Here is a 16,440-nt window from a genome sequence, read left to right as displayed (position 1 = left end):
GCCTCCAAGTCCCTGTCACTACATTCTGCTTTCCTAAGGTCAGGGACCCAGGGAAGAGCTAACAACAAGAACTCCAAGAAAACAGTGTTTGGGTTCAGGGGCTAAGATGACTTTTTCGGGCTCCTATTTTAGTGAACATCGGACGCTCTACTCTGGTTCTCCGGAATTTATTTATTTTTTTTTTACGTCAACTCTTAGGTAAATAAAAAGAAAAACTAATGACTAGGTCCAGCATATTAGACCCAGGCAGTAAATATCAGAACATTTAGACTGCTGGCTAAGAACTGAGCAGCCTTCAGGTTTAACGTGGTCTGTGGCTATGTTGTCATTAGGCTATCAGTTTTCAATCTTAGTTTTTGAACTTGGGTGGGACATGCACTCTCTGGTTCAGCCCCTGCCTTTCCCACCCTGTCACACCAGGTCTGATTGTCACCTGCTGAGAACACTTTGCATTTGTACTTTTAGCCCACAGGATCATAATCCTGACTGAGGGTTCTGAGTTAATTGGTCTGAGGTGAAAATCCAGCAATGGTCTGGGTTCAAAGCTCCCTCAGGCAATTTCTAATTTGCAGGCCCTTGAGAACTACAAGCCCAGCCCCACACCTACTGCTCTGGCTGTACGTCTTGGCCCCATGAGTTAGAAGCACTGCAGACCAGGGATCAGGCTCCATGACTCCTGATGGGTTCAGAGGGCAGGCTTAGCGGTCGAGGCCCTCCACTCCTGTCCTCTCCTCTGTCTAGGTCAGTGAGGCAATTGTTGAGTGCAGCTTCCTTGCCAACTGTGTTCTCCACCCCCATCTTTCTGTAGGGTGTACTCAGCCTAGCATCTTGGGTTTTTTCAGGCTTCTTTGAAATTCTCCCCTGGCTGGGCCTCTGGGGTCAAGATCAGGATTCTGGCCAAGCTGGACACGGGATGGGGGTGGGGAGCTGGTTGGGGCAGGCTGGGCCCCGGAGCTGCACAATAATTCCTTTGGAAGGCGAGGGACAGCTAGGGCAAGGGAGGCTTTTGTATTTTGTGGCCCACGTGTCCGGTTTCCAAGGCAACCATGGACATCAGGTTCCATGAGAGGTGGCAGCCAAGGCCAGAAGACAGCCAATTGGCACCCAGAACCCAATTACCTGGGCCAATGGGAAGTGGAGGGGGCAGAGTCAGGCTGGAGCGGGCCTGTGACTGAGAAGGGAAGAGACCTGGATGAGTTGGAGCTCCTCCCCTGGCTGGCTGTTGGGTTTAGGAGCCAAAACTGCTCCCGCCAACCCCTTCTCCTCAAGGTTCCAGAGGCACCCTCATGGCTGCCAGACCTGCAGAGGGGAATGCCATCTACGGGCCACAAGGTCAAGGACAAGTATGGGCAGAAGCCGAGAAGCTGGACAGCTGCTCACAGATACCCTGGCTTTGAATAAAGTTGCTCCTTTGGGCCAGGGTTCCTGGATTGGGAGGTGGCCCTGGGTAGGGGGTTGGGGGTGTGGGGAGGAGAACCAGTTCTGTGACCCTGCTGGTTGTCCTCAAAGTCGTTCAAGGCTGATGCCCTTTCTTGGCACCCCTGCCACTGACTGCTGCTCCATGTGCAGAGGTCACCATGGACAGCAGCCTCCTAGCTGTAGTGGCAGCCGCTGGTGAGTACCTACTGCTGTCCCGAGTCCTACGGTTGGGGCAGATAGCCCCTTGGGCCCTCACCAGAGGCCAGAAGCCCAGCCTCTTCATCCTGAGGGTCACCTGGAGCCAGTCGCTTGGGAGGAACAGTGTGTGTGGTTGGTTTGTGATCACTGAGACCCCTGGTCTGTTGGCACCGAGTCTGTGATGGCATAGTCTAATAAGACAGTGGAAGAGGCTGGCAGCAGGAATCCGAGTTCAGGATCTTGAGCTCTCCCTGGCCTCCTCAGCTCCAGTTTCTAAGGGTGTCTGCCCCTGTCACAAGGCCCTTCCCCTGTCGGTCCCTCTGTAACCTCTCTTGCACATATCACTCCTTCCCTGGGCTGAAGGAAGAGGCAGGGTAAAGCTTTGCTCTCCCTCACAAATCTCTACCTCAGGGGGTTTATGCAGCAGCCAAAAGAGAACCGCCTGCACCTGTTTCCCTTGCGTGTCAAGCTGATACTAGAGACAGCCAGGTCATTCCTACCCAATTTCTGGAGCAGAATCCCAGTCTGGGTCTGTGTAGGCCAGATCCAGGCTGAAGCCCTGCTTCTGCCTCTGGCAGGGGGAGGGTAATTTCCTCCCTGGTGCTCATCCTACTGCTGCTGCTGCTGTACCAGTGTGAGCCCCAATGCTGCCAAGTCCTCTTCTCCCGCAACCCCTTCCCTTCACGCCCCCCTACCCCAATCCCTACGAAAGGTCACCTGCGTTCCGTTCAGGTGAGGGGCCTTTGCAATCTACTCTCTGGACTGCATCTTCCAGCCTGGGTTCCCTACAGGGCCAGGGCAGTAGTGTAGAAAGCCTCCTTACTGGCCATTGTTAAACAGGACCCAGTGCTGGTGGAGACAATGGTCTTCCTAGCTCTCCAAGGAACTGGAGGCCCACCCTCTCCCCCCAGCTCCCAGGGGAGAAAGTGCCCAGTGCCCTGGCTTCTGTGGGAGAGGGGAGGTGGCGACTCCAGTACTGTCCTCTCCACAGGGACGGGGCACCATATGGCATTCTGAGTACAGAAAGCAAAATAAACCTTCTGACCTGCAGCCTCCTCAGGCTCTGACCTCCCAACTCTGGGCACCAGACAAGGGGATGGAGTGGGGCCAGGAGGTTTTCTCTGACTCTCCCTCCAAACATCATCAGAGCTGCCAGATTGTGAGAGAATGAGGGCCAGAAAGGAGTGGAATCTCTTTACACCTGAGTGCATTTCAGATGCTGAGGATCTGAGCTTTGAGCCTTGGACTCAGTGGAGAGAACTAAAGGGACGGAGAGAGGGCATGACGATAGAAGTTGGGGGTCTGCTCTCCTGCTCGCTGACCCTAAATCCTGAGCTTCACTTTGAGTCATCCTTTACGATTCCCAGGACTGCACCTCTCTCTATTTCAGCACCATGGGACGCCCCACTGAGGTCCAGGTAGTGAAAAGGTGCTGAGAATCCTGGGGGATGCAAGTGAATAAGGACCCGAGGTTGCCACCTGGGAGTGGGAGGAGACATGTGTGCCGAGGGCCAAAATCCAAGCCAGGGGCCTAGTGCGGCAAGGGGAAGGATGGGGTGAAGCCGAGAGACTTCTTGGAGAGGAGGGCCATGTAGCACCCCAACCTTAGGCTCATCCTGGGAAAATTGGAGAAGGCTGTGTGAGACAGCCTGGCTCCCTTGGGTTTTCCTGGTTACAGGGCTACCTGTGGGGTTGCGGGGGGGGGGTGAGGAGGCAGGGTGAGGTATTCTGTGTGGGGCTGCCCAGCAGCTACCAGCCGCCCCTGTAGCAGTGTCTGCCACATGGCCATTTCTGGGGCTGCTGCCCCGGCTCCCTCCAAATACGGCTCCAGAAAAGGAATATGACCCACTGCTTCCTCTGTTGGCCCTTGCCACCTACTCCTCCCAGGGCCCAGCCCAACTTCTATAGGATCCAGGAGGGGAAATAGCAGTGACACCCTCAAACACAAGCTCTTCCCTTCCTTCCCCTCTGGGGGATGGTGCTAAAGCAGTCCCCTCCTCAAAGTCCCCTCTTGTCATTTCCTCACTCTGACAGGCCTCTTTCCTGCATGAAGGTTCCCTCTTGGTGTGCACTAGAGAACATGCAGAAAAGACCAACAAATCAGTAAGCAGCTCCGTTCAGGTTTGTCCCCAAACAACACAGACTCGTGACTCCGGCTAGCTTTATTTCTGGCCCCAGGTCAATCTCCCAAAGGGTTTCCCAGCCAGTCATTTCAAAGAGTCTCCTGCAGTCACCATCAGGCAGACTTCTTCCTCAGGAGGCCTTGTCATCACCCCAATCCTACTTCTGGTACCACCTGCTCCTAATGCCAGGACTCCAGTCTCTGTCCAGTGGCCTCAACCAGGAGCTCAAAGCATAGCTACCAGCTTGAAGGTGCCCTCAGGCTTGGCAGGAACCACGTGGACAAAAGTCTTGTAGAGCACAGCACCCTTGGGCAGCCTGGTGACCAGATCCACAGCCTCCGAGTTGCTAGGGTTGGGCACGTAGACCTCTTTAGTGAAGCGGACGACCCCGTCCTCCAGGGCATACAGATACTTCTTCTTCCCCAGCCCCACCTGCAACACACAGACCTGCTCAGCTGCAGGGAAAGCCCAAGTAGTCCATCCTGTGGCTGCAGGACAGACTTCTCACAAGGAGTCAGGCCCTGGGACCAGAGGGGAGGACTCAGAGGGCCCCATCTTGGATTCCCTTTCTCATGCTCGATGCTGTCTTGCCCTCTACTTTACTGACTCCATGACAGAGGAGGAAAAGAAAGCAACAACCAATCCAGTTGGTTGCTCAGTCCCCAAGGGCTGTCACCTGGAACTATGTCTGTGTAGCTGGCCAGAAGCCACACCGGGCAGTTCCCCAAACCAGGCCTAGGAAAATGCCCCTACTCACTGCCCTGGAAGCTTGCTTCATTTAGATTTCAAAAACACTGACTGGGGTTGTCATATGAAACACTAGTTTGACATACATTTTCATTTATATAGTGACCTATCAAGTTTAGGCTCTAAGGAAAGTACAGACCAAAGCTATACGGACGATGTGTATGCTAATAAAACAACAACAAGGATATTAGGTAATACTTATACAGTGCTTACCAAGCCCTTTTATAATACTATTGTATAACAATAAAGCCCTTTTATATTCACCAACTCATTTAATTCTCATCTTGTTTAGTAGGTACTATTTCTAACCTTGTTTTTCAGACGAGAAAGGTGAGCAAGGAGATTAAATAAACAGTGTGTTGTACGTACGGTTTTTTTAACTGTATATATTTTAGCTTTTTTTCTTTTAAAACTTGAGATTGAATGTGTGGCGATTTTTACCCAGGCAGTCCAGCATTAGTCAACATTTCCCTGATTAAAAGAATGGACTCTGGAGCCAGGGTGCCGGGTTCAAAACCCAGCATTACTCCTTACTATTGTGTGATCTGGACAAGTTACTTCACTGTCTGTTTTTTTCATCTGCAAAATGGGGATAATATGAACTATTTTATAGGGAGGGTCACCTCAAGGATTAAATGAGTCAACAATCATAAAGAGCTTAGAATACCAAAAATACTGCCTAGCTCAAAACATGTTAGCTTGTATTATTGTTGTCATTATTATTTTAGCAAGTCCCAAGAGTTAACACAGCCACATACCCAATGTCTCAAGTTCTAAAAGATGAAGCAACTATAAACTCAATCAATTCACATAAAGATTGGCATTTCTGCAATAACTATAGGTTACTATCAGTCTTTCTGTTCCTACTAAAATTGCCCAAAAAGGGGTGGGGTGTTGGGGGATCGAATACAAAGGAAACGAAGCTAATACTTAAAATGATGTGAAGAGTACAGGATAGACATGAGTTAACAGAGTTAACTTTCCTACCTCAGAAAGCAATTCCAACTTGAATTGAAATTCCTGCCTGGTATGGAACGACTTTCTGATGTACATACTTAATTCTATTGTATTAAATTCAAGCTACTTCTCAGCCATCTAAGAACAACTTTATGTAAAGGAGAAATTCTTAGAAATAAAGAAAAATGAGTATATTGAAATTAGTTTCCCAAGATTCAAAAGCTATCTTAAATCACTTGGCATCTTTTCCTCCCAAAACTGGGGGCTAGGAGGCTCAAGAGAGCCAGGCTACTACTGCTTGGCATTTGGTAAGCACCCAATAAATGCAACTGTTTTAATAGTATTACTGTGCTTAGAAGCATGGAGAGGTGGTCCTAGAAAAGAAATGTGAGGGGGCACAGAACTCACATGGGCACCTGGGTGCCAGCGGAAGTGGCGCTGAGTCGCAAGGATGTTGCCAGCATGAACGTAGTGACCTAGAAGAGAAGTTCACAAGTGCGCTGACCCCAGGACCCAGTCATGGAGGCTGCTAAGAAAATGTGATGGCCCTCGCTGTCCTAGCCCAAATGCTGCAACCAACCTCTAAGCCTGCCCCTGGATAAAATCAACTCCCAGATGGTATGGCGCAAGTAGTCTGCTGTACCCCACTCAGAAGCCTTCTCTCTCCAGTTGCATGTTCAAGGTTCACACTATTTGCTCTTCCTCAGGTCCCCCACCCCAGCTCAGGCTCCCCACCTCACCTCAGGTCTTATCTGCCTCTTTACTCTGGAGCTATTAATAAATGCTCGTGAGCTAAGCACAGAGCACAAGACCAGGCACTTCAATGGTTTTCCTGCTCTTCAAAGAAATGCAAAGGGCAGAGGATAGGGTACAGTTAGGAAGTGAAAGCCAAGGCACATCCGTACCCTCCATTTTCTTGAGGCCAAAGCGTTTGCCTGGTGACTTTCCACCAAGGTTTTTGGAGCTGCCACCTGTCTTCTTGGATGCATATCTGACAGCAAGAGCTGCAGCCTGAGGGGGGCTCAGCAGGGCCGTTACTGCAGAGAGAAGAGAAATGTTGTCCAGAGATAGAGCCTTCCAATCAGACCTCAATGGGCCATTTGCTAAGCTGTGAGGTGGCAGGGGAGGTGAGGAAGATATGTGAGCAGAAATGCTACTTGACTGTGTTTGTTTTCAGGGAGTGCCTGGAAGTCCTTGGCCTTCTCCCATGGCAGGGGACAAGTCATTCCTTGTATATTGTCCAGGGTGTTAGCACTGCATGAGATGTCTGTGTGGCCAGGGGATGGGGAGTGGGGCAGCGAAATATTAATGGAAAATAAAAAAGAACACCATGTGCCCTGGATCCTGACACATTCGGCCCTGTTGAGGAGAAACAAGCCTCACAGAAACAGAAGCCAGCAAGAGGACATCACAGAGCTGCCAGTGCCAACCTCACTCACCATCAAGCATGCCCTCAAGGCTCCTTGCGCTGTGGAGGGGCCAGACCGCAGAACCCAGCAACAGGACACCCAGAGAGAGGCTCCTGCTTTAGCCTCATCCACCACTTTTTCAGCCATCCACCCATCCACCGCATACCAGATACTTGTAAACAAAAGTGCAGCTTCTCTGAGGATGACTCCCACAGGCTCCTGGCCATTTCAGAAGGCTGGCCCCTTTCTTTAGCAAGCCCACCAAGCACAGGTCCAACCAAGAAGACTGACACCCTGTCCTCGTTAATCTGACCTCTTTACACTCATTCCAAAATGCTCAATGGCATTTATTTTAGAAAGGAAAGTGACCTAACATTCATACTAACCGAGATGGAAGCCCTTTGCTATATGACAAGCCCAGGGATGGCAGTCCTTGCCTTCAGGTCTCCAGACACAGCCATGGTTAATCAGGGCACTGCCAGGGTCTTTAGAGAAGCCTTGTGGGTCACTGGAGACTATAAGTTCAGAGTCTTGGAACCTAGGTTTCTGACGTCTTAATAACAAAGACTAGCTAGGGTAAAGGGCCAGGGACAAGGACTTAGAGGAACAATGTGTTAAATGCCCAGCACAAGGGTCTAGCAACATTTAAACACCTAGTCATTCAGCCATTCACTCACCTTTATTAAGCTCAGGAACCAGGCTTTTGCCTTACCTACATTACCTCCTTCACAGATCTCTGCCCTTTACCTTACTCCCCAGCCTTCTCCTCAAAGGAAGTGATGCTACCACACATGCAGTTGCTCAGGGAGAAATCCAGAAGCCACTGCAGATCCCTTCCCTTTGCTCACTTCATATACCCAGTTCACCAGCAAGCTCTGTGGATTCTATTTCCAAAACAGATCTCGAATCCATGCATTTGCCTCCAAGTTCACTAACACTACTAACATCTTGGCTATATCATCTCTCATGAGGGCTGCTATTCCAGCCTCCCATCTGGTTTCGTTTCCACTCCCACCCCCACCCCCCCTTTAAATTCATATAAGAGCAACAGTTTGCTTCTCAAAATTTAAAATTGAGTCAAGGCACTCTCTTGCCCCTCACTCTTAGAGAGCTAAGCTTCCTGTTATCCTTCAGGTTTTAACTTAGATGTTACCCACCTCCACCCCACCCCGCCCCACCTCCACCGAAGGCTTCCCTGACCATCCAACCTAAAAAAAAGACAGAAGACACACAGACAGACAGACAGACAGACAGACAGACACACACACACACACACACACATGCTTGCTCACTTTCACAGCACTTGTCACAATGTACAACCATTTTATGTGCTCACTTATTGGCTTATCCGCTAGAAAGAGCCGTTCAGGGGCTAGAAATTGTCTTCTCTGCTGAGATACCCAACGTGTCTGGCACAAAGTAAAATTTCAGTCTGTTGAAAGAACAGACTAACTTTGGAGCTCCAGTGTGCCAATGTTAGTAACCCATTCTTATAGATGAAAGTATCATCCAAACAAACCCAAACAGGGGGAGCCTACTTCATCAACCGCTAGGGAAGTTGTCCTTGCAAGCTAGGCAGGAAGGACACGTGATCCTCAACCAACCATCCAGGGATCGGCGCCCTAGATTTGTCACGTGATCGGCGACAGCCATCCGTCAAACCTCGTGGGCCCTACACACTGTCCCCCACGACCCGCACCCAGGGTCCTCCGCAGGAATTGGCCTCCACCCCACCCCCAGGCTCCCTGCAACGTCTCCACTCCGCCTCCACCCCTCGCCCCGCAACCGCCACAGCGTCCCATTACCAGCCGCCCGTGTCCTCAGCGCCAGCACTCCCAACGCCATTTTTGCGGTACATTCGCTTCCGGTCTCAGAAAGCTTCTGCGTCTGCTTCCGCTGCCGGGGGTTCTACTTCCGGGTCACGCTTGGCAGTTCAAAGAGTAGCGGGAAAGTTGCAGGTGAGTGAGTGCTCCGGGTGCGGGTGTGGGCGCAGCGGGTGGGACAGGGCTTCCCCTCCTGAGTACCGCTCCGCTGGGGCTTCGTGGCCTGGGTGTCCGGGGCTTTTGCCGCGGGGTGTAGACGAACTGAGGAACGTGCCTGTCCCACTCCCTCACTTTGCATGCGTCTATGGACGCCCAACGAGGGGACAGAGATGAGATCCCTCCCTAGTCATTCAGCGTATTTTACAGAGCTCTTTCTGTGTGCCGGATTCTGTACTAAGAGCTGTAGATGCGTATCTTTTATTTCTCACACCCTTATAAAGTAGGTGTTATTATCTGTTTTACTAAAGAAGAAAGCGAGGCCTAGAAAGGTTACATGGCTCATCCTGGGTCACATCTACAGTGATAGTAAATATTGGCTCAAAGAATGACTCTTGCACCCGATTCAGCAATTGCACACCTAGGATATATGTAAGAGAATTGAAAACGTCCACACAAAAACTTGTACGTGAATGTTCAATGGCAGCATTATTGATATTAGTCAAAAAATGGAAACAAATCAAATGTCCGTAAAGTGATAAAAGGGTAAACAAAACGGCATATCTATACAGTGGAATATTATTCAGCCATAAAAAACAATGAAGTATTGAAAGATGCTGTAACATACATGGCCCTTGAAAACATTATGCTGAGTGAAAGAAGCCAGTCACAAAAATCATACATATTGTATGATTCCATTTATATGGAACATCCGGAACAGGCAAATTTATAAAGACAGAAGTAGATTTGTGGTTGCCAAGGGTGGTGGGTGGTGGGGGGAATGGACAGTGATGACTACTTAATGGCTTTGGGATTTCTTTTTGGGGTGATGAAAATATTCTGGAATTAGATAGATGGTTGCACAACCTTGTGAATATACAAAGAACCACTAAACTATATTCTTTAAAAGGATAAATTTTATGGTATGTGAATATCTCTATTTTTTCCCAAAAGGATGACTTTCATCATCTCCATTTCAAAAGTAAAGATCAACGGGGGGTGGGGGGGGGGTGAGTCTTGCTATTACCCTATTAACATTTTGTATTAGTAATTTCCACTTTGCTCCAGCTCACCTTGACCTAGAAAGTATTTGAGGAGGGTTCCTGTTAGACTACAGGCATAGCCGTTTTGAGTTCCATACTGAATGTGTTGGGGCCATGTCCTGTTTCTCTTTTCTCTGTGCCATATTTATCTCCATAAAGCTTGGCCACAGAACACATCTAGTGGACTGAATTGAATGCTACAGTCTGTGTCTCATCTTTCTTTCTCTTTTAGGGAATTAATTTGATAGTACAATATTGATGGCTGTAAAGAAGTCATCCCTCTCACTGGAATCCAGTGAGAGTGATTCTGAGTTGCTGCCAGTATTTGCCTTTCTCAAGAAGGAACCATCTTCAACAAAGAGGGAGGAGAAGATTGTAGTGATTGACACTTCAGATTCTGAGGCCTCCTGCCCTCTATCTCCAAGGTTGAAAGATCCACCACATGTCCCAGACACAGCTGAAACTGTCACACAAATACAGCCAGTCAGGGCATTAAGCAGTGGAAGTGAGGATGAGGAGGAACTTATTCCCCTGGCTGAGAGGCTTACATGTAAGTTTTTGAGGCACAAGCAGCTAAGCCCTGAGGACTCTGGCTTCCCAGTTAAAAGAGTTTGGGATCATCAGAATAATGAAGGCGCATCATGTGACTGGAAAAAGCAATCCTTTCCAAAGATCCCTGATGTTCCCCTCTATGACACCGCAGAGACGTGTGCATCAAATAACAAGGACCCTGTGGTAGACAATCAATGCCATCAGGTTCCAGGCTACCAAGCTACCTGCCCTGTCCAGAGCAACAGCTTGACCGCAACCAAAACAAATGCTGAGGTCCCCCTGCCTCGGAAGAGAACCAAGCATAATCAGAAGGTCCAGAGGAGAGGCTCACAGGGATGCCAGCCGCGGGGACAAGCCAGCCAGAAGGAAGGCACTCTAAGACAACAGGAAAGGAAGAAGGCAGCAGCACTGGTTAACAGGCCGAAAGCCCAGAGGCCAGAGGAGTGCTTAAAACACATCGTTGTGGTGCTGGATCCAGGTCCTCTTAGCATCTGTCTTCACTCTGTGCTGAGTTATCTGTTTTCTGGGCCACCCAGTGACTGCCCCTTTTCCATCTGTTGCAGTGCTCTTACAGACAGAAGGTGGGGGCCAGCTCCTGGGAGCACTGCAGTCCATGGAGTGCTGCTGTGTCATTGAGGCGCAGGCCATGCCGTGCAGCATCACCTGGAGGAGAAGGGCCGGGACGACTGAGGTAGGGATTTTCTGGCTATGTCTCTACTCCCCCACATCCCCCTAATATATATCAGTCAGGGCCCCAGCAGGAAAGCAGATGGTATACTCAACTTAGGATAATCTGAGGAGGATTTAATAAAGGGACTGTTTTCCCAGGTATGGGCATGGTACAAGGAAACATCAAGGGACAACACAGTACTTGGGGTTTCTCCATTTCAAGTACTGTTGCCATTTCAGATGGGATAATTCCGTTGCTCTGGGCTGCCCCGTGCATTGTAGAAAGCTCAGCAGCATCCCTGGCATCTACCTGCTAAATACTCTTAGCAACCCTCCCAGTCGTGACAGTCAAAAATGTCTCCAGATATTGCAAATCTTCCTCATGGGGAAAAAATCACCCCGGTTAAGAACCACTGGCATGGCTGTTACCGTACCTAGGCCTGAAGGGGAGGAAGTGGTTACCAGAATCCAGAAGGAGAGAAAAACATAGGCCTGCCCCCCGAGAGAAGTTTTACCTCCAATAGAAGAGTGTAGCAAACACTAGGTGACCCCACTGGGGGACGGGGAGGGGCGGGTGCCAGGGAAAGAAATACCCTGACTTCACTCTCCTCTCTCCCCCCCTCCCTCCCTCCTTCCCTCCCTCCTTCCCTCCAGTCTCCTGCTGGGTTCCCCACTGGCCATACCCAGCCAGAGGGCATGCAGACATTGTGATGTGGTCTGTAGAGATCACCCTCCTTGGGCAGAGAGCAGGGTGGAGAGTGGATCTGAGGGTCAGCGGGAAGAGAATCCGCATAGGAGTCCTAGTTCTAACTGGGCTTTGGGAACAGGTGGGCTTGTTTGAATCTCAGCCTCATGGCTTTATTGCTATGAACCTGGGGAAATTATTTCATTTCTTTGTGCCTTGTGTATAAAATGAGGACACTATTATATCCCTTTCAGTTCACCCCCCCACCCCTGTTCTGGGGACTAAATGAGATAACCAAGCACTGAGCACATAGTAAGCACACAGCGCATGTTCCTTCCCGGCCTGGGCTCCCCAGGTTACTACAGATTCTGTACCTTCCACTCCTCTTATCTGCGGATCCAAAATACTTCACCCCACATTTTCAAGAGTTTATAAATGAAACATTAAGATTTTTTCGTCTCTTGTTTAGATCTCATACTTTTCTCAGCCCATTTAAACTCACTAATGTTCCTTTCTTATTCACCGCCCCTGAGATGCAATACTCCAAGGCTGAACAGTTGAGGACTAGGGAGGGACAGGGTCGTGGGCTATTATTTCTTGCCACCATGACTTCACTCCAGATGGAAAAAAAATAATGCAAAATGGGCTAGGCTGATGGGGGTGTTTCTTCACCCAGAAGACCTGGGTCTCTCTCACAGGTGCTAAGCACCTGCTGACCTGCCTCCCTCTGCTGGGTTCCGGGTCCTTTGGCAGGATGGAGAGGAGGGCTGGGTGGAGGAGCCGATGGTCTTGGTGCTGCTCCTGACAGAGGCGTTTGTGTCCATGATCTACAACTTCAAGCAGGTGGGCAGAGCCGGAGGGGTGGGCACTGAGGCCTGGGTCAGGGGGCTGACTCTAGGGAGCAAGCATTAACGCAGTTTCTGCCCCTTCATGCAGGGAAGTCTGGGCAGCAATGAGAAAGGGAAGGAAACACTTCGGAGCTTTGTAACTGACATCACAGCAAGAACAGCAGGGAAGGCTCTGTCACTGGTGATTATGAATCAAGAGAAATGCTTCAGGTTTGGATTTGTCCTTGAGACTTAGCATCAAAAGGGGCAGTGCTTGGGCTAATAGGGGTGAGTCCCTCTGCGAGTGCCCCTGCCAAGCCCTGTGGGACGCTCTCGTTCAGTCTTCTTGCATCTCTCATGCCTCAGCTCAGCCTGGAGCTGCCGCCCTTCTTTGGTTTCCTCCCCTGCTCCAGTGCTCCAAAAACTCCAAAGAGAAGGAAACAGGGTATGGCAAACAGAGAACAGGCCAAGGAGAAAAAGAAGCAGAGAACACCAGAGGCCAATGCAGGACCCATGGTGTCCAGGGTAGACATGGAGGAGGTAAGAACATCCTGTTGCCTGAAACAGGTTTGGTACCCACTCTTATCTAACCCAATTTGCTATTGAGAAAAGAGTAAAATGCCTGCCGGCCAGAACTGCCTGCCTTGGTACTGAGCAGCGAGAAGGGGACAAACAGGAGCCAAGGGGCTGGGGTACAGCCTCTGAACAGTGAGGGGAGAGCTTCCGAGTAGGCTCTCCGCCCTTCCAGTCCATCTGCCCTTGGGTTTTAGGCATTGGTGGATCTGCAGCTACACACACGCGCCCAGGCTCAAATTGTGCAGAGCTGGAAAGAGCTGGCTGACTTGGCGTGCACGTTCACCAAGGCTGTGGCTGAGGCGCCCTTCAAGTGAGTGCTCTGGCGAGTCCCAGCTCGACTGCTGGGTCTTGTCCTTTACAGTGGTTCTGTTCCCAAAGATGTCCCTTTCCCCTGAACTCTGCTGTCAGTCCTTTGTCTCTCAAGCTTGAAGCAGGAGCAGAGCTCACAGTGGGGATTCTTGATTCTTGGGAAGAGCCCTCAAGCCCAATCCCTTTAAAATATTCTGCTTTAGCTTCTGTGTTTGTTCCACAGGGTGGATCACCAGTAGGCCAAATTACTAGGATTCATTACAAGTCAGGTCACAATGTGATAAGTCCTCATAAAATAAAATCTCTAGTTTACTTAGCTCAAAGAGTATTCAGTCAGAATTTAAAATTAATGAGACCTCAGAGACACTCCAGTCTAAGTCCCTCGTTTCATACCTGAGGGAACTGAGGCCTGAAGAGACTGACTTATCCAAGCTTCTCCCAAGTTAGAATCAGAATTAGACTCCACATTGCCTGACACCCAGTCCCTGGTGTCTGACCCTGTGCACTCCCTCTCTGGTCAATACAACCCAATCTCAACATAAACAACACATTCTGGAATTTTTCTGTTAGTGAAAAGAACTAATGTCGTTTTTAAGGGAATCAGCAACTAGCACTGCTTGGGACCAAAGTGAGCGCTCAAATAGGCCAGATTATAACATGTGCCCACCTTTTCTGAGGTCACTGGAGGGTTTTTAAGTTCCGTTAAGAGGACAGGTGCAGGAGAGTAACCAGTGACTCACCGCTTTTCATCTGTGCTATTTGCAGGAAGCTCCGAGATCAAACTAGTTTCTCCTTCTGCCTAGAGAGTGACTGGGCCGGAGGGGTGAAGGTGGACCGTGCTGGTAGGGGACTTGCTCAGGTCTGGAGGAGACAGATTCAGCAGCTGAACCGAGTCAGCCTAGAAATGGCCAGTGCTGTTGTGGCCACCTATCCCTCCCCGCAGCTCCTGGTCCAGGTATACTGCTCCAGGGGCCACTGTCCAGCACCCTGTGGCCTTGGTGGGTCTCCCAGATGGTTTTCATGGACAGCATTGGCAAGAGCCCAAGAGTGCAGATCTGCTGAGATCCTAGTTGTTAACACTGACCCAGGGTGGGAGGACAGGTTTTAATTCCCCACCCCAAGTTGACCACCTCCCTGTTCGTGGATGAGTGATGACCTTGCATGGTATGGTATTGAGAGAATGTTTACCACTTTCAGGCTTATAGGCGGTGTTTTTCGGAGCAAGAATGCCAGAATTTGCTTGCAGACATACAGGTGCGCCGTGGGGAAGGTGTGACATCCACCTCCCGCCGTGTTGGACCAGAGCTGTCCAGGCGCATCTACCTTCAGATGACTACTTTGCAGCCAGATCTCTCTTTAGACAGTGCAGACTGATGATAGCCCTTGGGGGCAGGAAAAAAACCTGGAGATTCCCACCTCGGAACAGGACTACAAGGAAGATATTGGAAGCGCCTCCTGGAGTACAAGCCTGGATCAGGCCCACAAGAAAGAGACTCTTTCCTGGGTGTCATCTGCGAAAGTCTCCCTACCAGTCAGCTGGCTGAGATACTTACATTTATCTTCACCAGCATTCAGTGTTGTTCTGGCAAAATCAACTGCCATGCACGATCCACCCCTACCCCTGCCCCAGCCGGCCCTCAATACACAAAAGAGCACAGACAGACCACTCAGACACATATTTAATCATTGTAGAAATCAAAAAGAACCTCAGCATCAAATCTCTAGATCATGAGTGAACTGCCCTTGGTGGGTTGGCTTTACTAGGCTGGGTGTGCTCCAGCTTTCCTCTGACCCACTGAGGCTGCCTCAACCAGCCAGGGAACGGGGTCTGATTACTATGCCGATTTCTGTATTCTCCTAATCTCATTTTATATACTACGTGGTTAATTTCAATAAAGCTTTTGTACCAATGGCTCTGGAGCTTAGAGGAAGACTAAAGGAATATGTAGTGATTCTGAGTGAGGTGTGGGCCTATGCAGCTGAGCTATCCTTAGGGGAGAAGTCATTTCTTCCAATCTCAGGACAGTCACGCATGGCAATCCTATCCAGTTGGGCCACTATAGCTAAAAAGTTGGACCCCATCCTCTTTGAACCATGACAGGTTCTTGCTCTCCTGGGGGAGAGGCAAGGAGCTTGCAATCAAGAGATTTCAGTGACTAAGCACCACGACATGGCCATATCTAATTCCTTCATCCAGCTGTTGTGAAAAGATGAGGCAAAGGAGGCCACTTGAGCAAGAAAATGCTTATTCTGGCAGACATCTGAGATGGCAGGCCTGCCCTTACTTGCCCTAGTCACTACAGTTCTTGCACCACTTTTAAACGCCATGATGCTACTTGCTTCCCTTCACTGCGTGGGGTGTAATCCTAGGTCTAGAATCAAACAACTCTAAACCTCACTCTCTGACACGAGTTTTTAGGCTGCCTTTGAGGTAGTCACACCAACTAACACAGCTGTCACAGTGTGGTCTTGCAAGAGTCTGCCTTGTTTATTAGCAGTCGGGGAGTTAATGCTCTAAATTCGTGGCAAGGAGCCTGGGCCATCTGGGGTTCACGGAAGCCACATAAGCTGGGGCAAGACTCCGCAGGAGCTGCCCAAGACCCTCATGGCTATGAGATTTCTGTTTGTAGGTCATGAATCTGTCTACATGAAAGATTCCACGGTCCAACTGAGAGATACTCAATTCTGGTGTGAGTTCTGTTCTCTCAGGACAAAGAAGGTGAAATGATGGGAAGGAAAGAAGATACCGGAGTGGGAGTCCAGCTCTGCCTCAAACTAGGTGGGAGACCGACCATAAGCAAGTCATGGAAGGCCTTAATTTCCTCATCTGTCCTACTGGACTGGATGGTCTTGAAGTCCCTTTCTGAGCCTGAGATTTTATATGGTCATTAAAATGAATGTCTGAGGTCCTTAAGAAAATAGGTATGCCCCCCCCCCCAATTTAGGC

At 49.8% G+C, this 16,440-nt stretch overlaps 2 protein-coding genes across 4 annotated transcripts; one reads left to right on the top strand and one right to left on the bottom strand.

The window, feature by feature from the left end:
* Positions 1-3,760: 3,760 nt before the first annotated feature.
* On the bottom strand, positions 3,761-8,758 carry MRPL27 (mitochondrial ribosomal protein L27). Of its 2 annotated transcripts, XM_019638636.1 has the most exons (5): positions 8,032-8,071; positions 7,240-7,368; positions 6,350-6,481; positions 5,853-5,920; positions 3,762-4,172 (listed from the first exon to the last, which is right to left on the bottom strand). In XM_019638636.1, the coding sequence occupies exons 1-5, from the start codon at positions 8,054-8,056 to the stop codon at positions 3,966-3,968; spliced, it is 561 nt and encodes a 186-aa protein (XP_019494181.1). In that variant the 5' UTR covers positions 8,057-8,071; the 3' UTR covers positions 3,762-3,965. The 2 variants fall into 2 exon arrangements, with proteins under 2 accessions (XP_019494182.1, XP_019494181.1); XM_019638637.1 differs by lacking the exons at positions 7,240-7,368; positions 8,032-8,071 and adding an exon at positions 8,659-8,758 and having other exon boundaries at positions 3,761-4,172.
* EME1 (essential meiotic structure-specific endonuclease 1) lies at positions 8,727-15,052 on the top strand. Of its 2 annotated transcripts, XM_019638622.1 has the most exons (9): positions 8,727-8,811; positions 10,108-10,905; positions 10,991-11,118; positions 12,535-12,624; positions 12,718-12,839; positions 13,022-13,148; positions 13,379-13,494; positions 14,259-14,448; positions 14,691-15,052. In XM_019638622.1, the coding sequence occupies exons 2-9, from the start codon at positions 10,134-10,136 to the stop codon at positions 14,865-14,867; spliced, it is 1,722 nt and encodes a 573-aa protein (XP_019494167.1). In that variant the 5' UTR covers positions 8,727-8,811; positions 10,108-10,133; the 3' UTR covers positions 14,868-15,052. The 2 variants fall into 2 exon arrangements, with proteins under 2 accessions (XP_019494167.1, XP_019494168.1); XM_019638623.1 differs by lacking the exon at positions 8,727-8,811 and having other exon boundaries at positions 9,855-10,905; positions 12,980-13,148.
* The last annotated feature ends 1,388 nt before the right edge of the window (positions 15,053-16,440 follow it).

This window comes from Hipposideros armiger, unplaced genomic scaffold, assembly GCF_001890085.2.
Source record: "Hipposideros armiger isolate ML-2016 unplaced genomic scaffold, ASM189008v1 scaffold_40, whole genome shotgun sequence".
Lineage (NCBI taxonomy): Eukaryota > Metazoa > Chordata > Mammalia > Chiroptera > Hipposideridae > Hipposideros > Hipposideros armiger.
Note: the sequence above shows the minus strand (reverse complement) of the source record. Positions and strands in the feature narration are given on the sequence as shown.

Bases quoted from the DNA above. Each gene is read 5' to 3' on its own strand.
- MRPL27 (XM_019638636.1), bottom strand. From the start codon at position 8,056: ATGGTCAGGGAAGCCTTCGGTGGAG. The intron at 7,369-8,031 runs GTGGGGCGGGGT...CTGAACTTATAG, and splicing joins CAGGGAAGCCTTCGGTGGAG to TCTCCAGTGACCCACAAGGC. The intron at 5,921-6,349 runs GTACGGATGTGC...CTTCTCTTCTAG, and splicing joins TGGCCTCAAGAAAATGGAGG to GTCACTACGTTCATGCTGGC.
- EME1 (XM_019638623.1), top strand. From the start codon at position 10,134: ATGGCTGTAAAGAAGTCATCCCTCTCACTGGAATCCAGTGAGAGTGAT. The intron at 13,495-14,258 runs GTGAGTGCTCTG...TGCTATTTGCAG, and splicing joins GTGGCTGAGGCGCCCTTCAA to GAAGCTCCGAGATCAAACTA. The intron at 14,449-14,690 runs GTATACTGCTCC...TACCACTTTCAG, and splicing joins CCCCGCAGCTCCTGGTCCAG to GCTTATAGGCGGTGTTTTTC.